This window comes from Emys orbicularis, chromosome 11, assembly GCF_028017835.1.
Source record: "Emys orbicularis isolate rEmyOrb1 chromosome 11, rEmyOrb1.hap1, whole genome shotgun sequence".
NCBI classification, from domain to species: Eukaryota; Metazoa; Chordata; order Testudines; family Emydidae; genus Emys; species Emys orbicularis.
Genome location: NC_088693.1, coordinates 20,095,987 through 20,103,576, shown reverse-complemented (window position 1 = coordinate 20,103,576; position 7,590 = coordinate 20,095,987). Strand labels below are relative to the sequence as shown.

Genomic DNA, 7,590 nt, shown 5'->3' with positions numbered 1-7,590 from the left:
CAGCACAGTGTTTGACATTTTTTGGTACAAAGTGTGCTATTATGCTTTTAAAAAAATCTTCAGAACAAAATCCTTAAGCTTCGCATTAGATAGCTGTATGTTGTAATTTAGAACAAGCTGAACTGGACAATCATAATTACAGTATTAAATATTCAAGTCACTTTGTATATTAGAGCTGCAAGTTTCAACAGGAAGCTTGTTCATGATGAGTACGAATATATTAGTTCTAATTTGTTATACACACTGCAACAAAAATGTCACTATTTTGGAAGGACCAAGGATCCTTATAAACCCTATCATGAAGAATGCTTACAAAATCTTAATTTAGGTAAATATTTAAAGAAAAATTGATAAATGATAAATTGCTCCATAAATAGAGTCCGGTAAGATGCCCCCTGTACCGTTCAGACACTTGTCTAAGAATGCTTCTGATTTTATATTTAAGCCACATAAAGATTTAGTTCAAACACAGTGTGTGCAAGCATTTGGAGGTTTGTTTTTTTAAAAACTGGACTGGGCACTTATTTCTGGTTGGTCTATGCTAAAGGTTTACTTGGTAACAAAATATAAAAGCATATATACTTTACCCTCCTAAAACGTCATTAGGATTAATTCAAAGAAATCTTAAAGAAATTAGGAAGGAGATATCTTTTCAGAAGGTAAATCTTAAATTTCATTTTTCATGTAAGTCTACAGGCAAACTGAAGTCTTTATCTTAATAATATGTTTATAAATTACAGTGAGATCTCCTCCCATTTCCCACTGTTAAATGCAATCTTGCCAAACAACAAATATAGCATATTATTACCCTTACAGTAAATTCAATGTTATAACTCAGGAAACATTTAGAATGTGCACTACTGCAGCTTTCCCCCCCAGTTGTAAACAAAGCTATCAAACACTGAAAATGTTGGTATTAAAGCTAAGGTTCATATAATAAAGAACTGGCCCATGATAAGCAGTTTACAAATGTTTCATCCTTTTCACATTATGCAGAATTTCAATACCATCCACAATGCTAGTACAATAACTGAAATGCTAGAAAAAAGCAAGTCTATGCTTGCAAATACTATCTGACATTTCAGGGACCTATTCCTTCCTACTATCTGTTACTTCCACTGGTGTGAATGGAAATTGTGCACACATGTTGAGTGGAGAACAGACCCTCTTTCCAAAGTTTTGTTTGGTCATTCACATGCCTTTCTCAAAAATGTGAAAATATTCAACAACATAGAACATGAGAGTTTACAATATTCACGTTCAATTAAGTCTTCAAAGACATGCTTTTCTTGTTCATAATAACAAAACTAAATCCCATGTGGCTGTGGGCATCTTAAAATGTATTTAAAAAGTTACGCCACAATTACCTGTACCTCATTAATTCATCAAAAGCAAAATATATATGTACCACACAACATACAAAAGTTACGCATTAAAAGTGCATATTCAGAATCCATTTGGCCCATTTCTTAAATTTACATTTGGTCATTCTATGCATCCTTTACTTTTCTATGTAACCATACATGTGGGATATAAATAATTTTTTTTCAAATACAATACTATTCTCTCTTCACAGAAAAATCTTTACCTCTCACCCTATTCTCCATTAAATGTAAACTAGCGATGGACCATAAAGAAACACAGGCAAAAGGTTTATTATGTGTTTCTTTTTAAACGCTTGTTGGACAGCTTTGACATACACACAATAGGCATTACAAACTATATTGAAAATACATTTTTGGGCCAAACCATTGCATATTTGCCCCCACAATGAAAAATAAATTATGTTCAAAGCAGTATATTGCCATTAACAGCCTGTTGGCATCCTCTGTAAGTAAACTGGTTCTCCCTATGCATTGTACTTGGACTGGGGGCACGTTATGTGCCTTCAGTTCAAGTGCTTTTAATGAGAGTCTAGTTGAAACCTTCCAGTTAGCACAGAACCAAACTATAATCTTCTTTTTTTTTTTTTTTTTAAATAATGGAAGATCCCTTTCAAAAGTTAATCTTCAGTTATCAACTTTACTGCATTATGGAGCTAGTGCAATCCTGCATAGCCTAGTCAAAAAGACAAGGCACGATAAAAAAAAAAATCAAGATACATTAGACTATATGGACTAGAGAGTCATTGAAGATAATTTAAGGCCTTTCAGTGAATTAGAGAGTAATCAGTCTAATTTAAAGCTGAGGATTAAACCATAAATTATCCAACTGAAAAGCAAATAATAGACTTTTTCAGCTTCTGTTCTGTGGACAAGGATAACAAAAATTCTTGTTATGGTTTGTGAAAACACCTCTGGACATGGAGGAGTAGAGTCATTTCAGTTTCTCTAAAGTTCATGGAAGATTTCATGACTGCTTTAGCCGTTTGCGTGGAATGCCAAACTGTGGACACTGTGCAGATGCTAACGCTCGAAAGGCCTCTGCCACTAAGTGAGGATGAGAGTGGATCATGGACTTCCAGCCTGCTGTTTCCATTATGTCTGTTGCTTGGCTGAAAACAAAAGGTTTAAGAATAATCTCAGTTAAAATGTATTATGTCCATATAATGCTGAATCCTATAAAAGCGGAATCAGGAAAATACTTAGAATGATTTGACATGTGGAATACTGTAATTGACTATAGTTGTATGTTATTTATAACCAACACTGTATTCGCTTATACTTCAGTGAAATTACAGATTAACTGGAAGAAATATATTTAGCATTGTTCTGCAATTGGAATTTTCCCCAGAATGAAATGATCTATGCCATGCCTTCAGCCGAGACTATACACCAATTGTGTGGTAATATTTAAGAAGAGTATCATGTTCTATATGCCAGTTATAATTCCTCACTACTGAGCTCACTGACACTGTGGCAGTACACTCTGTATCCTGAGGGACATATGGATATAAAAACCTTTTGTTGCAGGCGAGTAAAGGAAAGGTAACCTTAGAAACTGTTCAGAAGGTCCAGCTCCCCTGTGCACGCTTTGGGAGAAGGCAAGAATTGACAGGCCAGGCCAACTCCCTCCTCAAGACCCACTTCAGTTACAATACTTACAGGAAAGCAGGCAACCATAGAGAGCTAGGTTGTACAGCAGCAGAGGATAGCTGATTTTTATATCTTTGTTTTTAAAGTTACCTTTCTAAATGATTTGGAACAGTCAAACTATGTACCAGCTAACCTAGTTAACTGTGTGATCTTATCCATCTAGGTTCTTATACGGATGCCCAGCACTGGAAATATGTTTGTCACCTTATTTCTCCCTCCCCCTCCTGCTTATCTCACGTATTTGTTGCCTCTTCTTTCATATTAGAATGAGAACTCTTTATGTCTGCCTGTGTATTTGCAGAGTGCCTAATACAAGAGAGTCCTGATCCTGGCTAGGGCCTTTGTACACTGTCATAATACAAAATAGCAGCCCCACTCCCCTCACCTAGGGCCTCTTACTTTGCTGCAGCCTCCATGGGCACAAAGAGAAACTTGGCAGGCCTATATATAAAGGGAGGAAAAGATGCGTTTGCACAGTTTGCTGCTGCTCTCTCATTGCTCCCCACAGCAGCAAACTGAACCGAAGTGAGTGAGTAAAAGCTAATGTTGGCTGCTGTTGTCATCTCCTGGCAGAGGACAGACTAGCCTCACCTCTTTTCCTTTGTGGAAGGGAAAGTAAAGTGGGGGAAGAACTGTGGGGAAGTATCTCCCAGAAAGCAAGGCTGCTGTTGCAGCAGCTTTACTTCACTTGCAATCAGCAATTATCTCAATCATGTGAGAATGAAGGTGGCATTGATGTTTACAAAGGACGCCCTCCACTGCTGAACAGACTATAGCGGGTTCGTCTTTACTCCTCTGGCAGTCAAAGCAGAGTCTGGCTCTCTTGTACTAGTGGGTAATTTGGGATGTACTCCTGTGTAGGAAAAGGTAACGTTAAACTCTGTGAATCATTTTACTTACTTGCTATTCCAGTTTTTCCCATCTTTACACCCAAGTTGTCTAAGAACACTGCACCTATGACAGGGGAAGTTATACAAAAACATTTAGAAGGAAGGGATATTTAAGTACAGATATTTTAGGCATTATTTCAAGTGTAATAAAGGAACATTACTTGCCTGTTAATAAAATCTATTGCTTGTGCTTTCAACTGTTCTGCGCTGTGCAAATCTGCGAGGATAAGAATGTCAGCAACGTTTTCTACTGAGAGGTTACTACAGAGTGCCTCCTCACACATGACCTTCAGCCGTTCCAGTGCATACTAATGAAAGAAAAAACTATACTAATCATTCTTCACACTTATTCTTTCTGCTGTAATCTGTAAAGTATAACAAATCTAAAAAACAATTTGCCCCAATCCTGTGAAGTGCTTAGCACCATTCCTGATGATTGACTAGTGTCCCTCACAGGAGAAAGAACAGGAGTTCTTGTGGCACCTTAGAGACGAACAAATTTATTTGAGCATAAGCTTTCGTGGGCTACAGCCCACTTCATCGGATGCATAGAATGGAACAGACAGTAAGACGATATTTACACATACAGAGAACATGAAAAGGTGGAAGTACCCATACCAACTGTAAGAGGCTAATTAATTAAGAGAAGCTATTATCAGCAGGGGAGAAAAACTTTTGAAGTGATAATCAAGATGGCCCATTTCGGACAGTTGACACAAAGGTGTGAGGATACTTTAACATGGGGAAATAGATTCAATTAGTGTAATGACCGAGCCATTCCCAGTCTCTGTTCAAACCTAAGTTAATGGTATCTAGTTTGCATATTAATTCAAGTTCAGCAGCTTCTCGTTGGAGTCTGTTTTTGAAGCTTTTCTGTTGCAAAATTGCCACCTTAACGTCTGTCACTGAGTGATTAGAGAGGTTGAAGTGTTCTCCTATTGGTTTTTGAATGTTATGATTCCTTATGTCCGATTTGTGTCTGTTTATTCTTTTGCGTAGAGACTGTCCGGTTTGGCCAATGTACATGGCAGAGGGGCATTGCTGGCACATGATGGTATATATCACATCGGTAGATGTGCAGGTGAACGAGCCCCTGACGGCGTGGCTGATGTGATTAGGTCCTATGATGGTGTCACTTGAATAGATATGTGGACAGAGTTGGCAGCGGGGTTTGTTGCAAGGATAGGTTCCTGGGTTAGTGTTTTTGTTGTATGGTGTGTGGTTGCTAGTGAGTATTTGCTTCAGGTTGGGGGGCTGTCTGTAAACGAGGACAGGTCTGTCTCCCAAGATCTGTGAGAGTGAGGGATCATCTTTCAGGATAGGTTGTATATCTTTGATGATGCGCTGGAGAGGTTTTAGTTGGGGGCTGAAAGTGACGGCTAGCGGCGTTCTGTTATTTCTTTGTTGGACCTGTCCTGTAGTAGCTGACTTCTGGGTACTCTTCTGGCTCGGACAATCTGTTTTTTCACTTCAGCAGGTGGGTACTGTAGTTTTAAGAATGCTTGATAGAGACCTTGTAGGTGTTTGTCTCTGTTTGAGGGATTGGAACAAATGCGGTTGTATCTTAGAGCTTGGCTGTAGACAATGGATCGTGTACATCGGCCAAACCGGACAGTCTCTACGCAAAAGAATAAATGGACACAAATCTGACATCAGGAATCATAACATTCAAAAACCAGTAGGAGAACACTTCAACCTCTCTAATCGCTCACTGACATACGTTAAGGTGGCAATTTTGCAACAGAAAAGCTTCAAAAACATTCTTTTTGCTGATACAGACTAACACGGCTGCTACTCTGAAACCTCACAGGAGAATTATTAACTGCTAACTTAAAATTCATTTACTCCATCCTTCCCACTGTACTAACATGAAGAAAAGCTGAAGAGAAGCCATAAATATTATTATTATTATTTAAATATTAAGATTATAGGAACTGGAATATCAGATCAGACCACTGGCTCAAAAATCCAGTAAAATATTTGACAGTGTCCAGTCCCAGAAATTTCAGATTAAAGTGCAAGAAACTTCAGAGGAAAATTATGTAAAATTCCACTGGAGGGGAAGGTTCTTCCTAATCCCTGCCAGTGATTTGCTTATTCCCTAGAGAGAACATCCATAATTGCATTATTAGACATATACATCTTTTAAACTCCTCCTAACCTCTTACCTCAATGGTATACTGTGGCAATGAGTTCCAAAGGTATACATGAGTCCAAAAAAAGCCCTGGTCAGTTATAAATTTGTTGTATTTCATTAAATGTTCAATAATTCTTGTACAAAGTAAAGGGCGAATAAGGAGTACCTAATTTCCCTATCGAAAGCTTTCTTTTTTGTATACCTTTATAATAACCCCAACCATTTCTTTCAGGGAGAAATTGTTATAGGTACTATGCAAATAAAGTATCACAATCTGCCCTTAACTTGAGTCGCATAATACAGAATTTTTTCCACGCCTCACATCATTTAGTTTTCCCATTTCTGTACCTCTCACATATCTGCTATATTCTTGAGATAGGGTGACCAGAACTGAACCCAGCAATCTAGGTAAAGGTATGCTATTGATATGTAAAGGAATCATTTTGTGTATTCTCTTTGGTATCGTATACATCTTAACAGTTTACTTTTTGACCACTGCTGCACACTGAGCAGGTGTTCATTAAACTGTACATAACACCGCCCAGATCTTTTTTCTGTATAGTTACTTACTTTAGAATCCATCATTTGTATAAGTAATTCCAAAGTCTCCATGACAAATTTATAAACAATCGCTGCACAAAATATTGACGCTGCCACATGTATTTGTTACTTTTTATTTGCATTTTATTTATATTAATATTTATCTGCACAAGACAAAGGAAAACTCCACTGCTTTATTTCTTAGCCAAATTTTTCTATTCTCAGACCACATTATTTTTATTTTAGATGTATTGTTGTACTGTTCTCTAGGGTGCCTCTATTTGGATTATATAAATAAAAACCAGTTATGATAAAGCCATCCCTAGCAGACAAGATAGAAGTTTAATAGAGTTGCTTTTGTAACATTGCAGAACTATTTTTTCAGACTATTATTTTTCATTCATGAGAAAGGCAGAGCAAGCAGCCTTTGGCAGTTTCTAGTTATTACATTCTCTGTATTTAGCAATCATGCCTTCGATAAAAGTCTTCATTCATACAGAAACACTACTTTTCCAGTTCTCTCCACTCTTGAGTGCCTTTAACATCTGTCTCAAACTCAATGAGATCTTGAAGATGAGGCACTGTCAGAGAGAGGTATGAGAAGAGACCTAAACTACTACATCATCAAAGCCTGGATAGCACTAATCCAATAGTTCAGAAGGAATTTAAGAATTAAGTTTTTGACAAATTTAGCCAAGTCAGTGCTGTATGTATGTTAAAGAAGGTGCTAGGGTTGATCATGGGAGCCACAAACCTTACTTCAGTACTAGGAAAATTACTTCAAGATATAATTTCAGGTTAGTATAATATAATAAACAAACCAGTACAGCTTCCATATAAGAAAAAATCTGCTTCTCTAACCTAGTAGGAGTCTTTATGCAAAGTCAACCAAACAGTTGGTGAAGGACCTGGTAACAGAGCTACATTATTGGGTATGACAACAGATAAAATGTAAAGAAGTCGAAGGTAATGCACCTTGAAAGGAACA

The 7,590-nt window shown here is 37.4% G+C and overlaps 1 protein-coding gene across 2 annotated transcripts in view; it reads right to left on the bottom strand.

Annotated features, from left to right (window-relative positions):
- Positions 1-1,889: 1,889 nt before the first annotated feature.
- SPOPL (speckle type BTB/POZ protein like) overlaps positions 1,890-7,590 on the bottom strand; it is a 30,029-nt gene continuing 24,328 nt past the window's right edge. Inside the window, exons 8-10 of one of the 2 annotated variants that reach the window (XM_065413614.1) lie at positions 4,091-4,233; positions 3,936-3,989; positions 1,890-2,494 (exon numbers count right to left, since the gene is read on the bottom strand). In XM_065413614.1, the coding sequence (XP_065269686.1) occupies positions 2,350-2,494; positions 3,936-3,989; positions 4,091-4,233 (342 nt within the window). In that variant the 3' untranslated portion in view covers positions 1,890-2,349. The remainder of the gene's footprint in view (positions 2,495-3,935; positions 3,990-4,090; positions 4,234-7,590) is intronic. The other variant, XM_065413615.1, reaches the window with a different exon arrangement.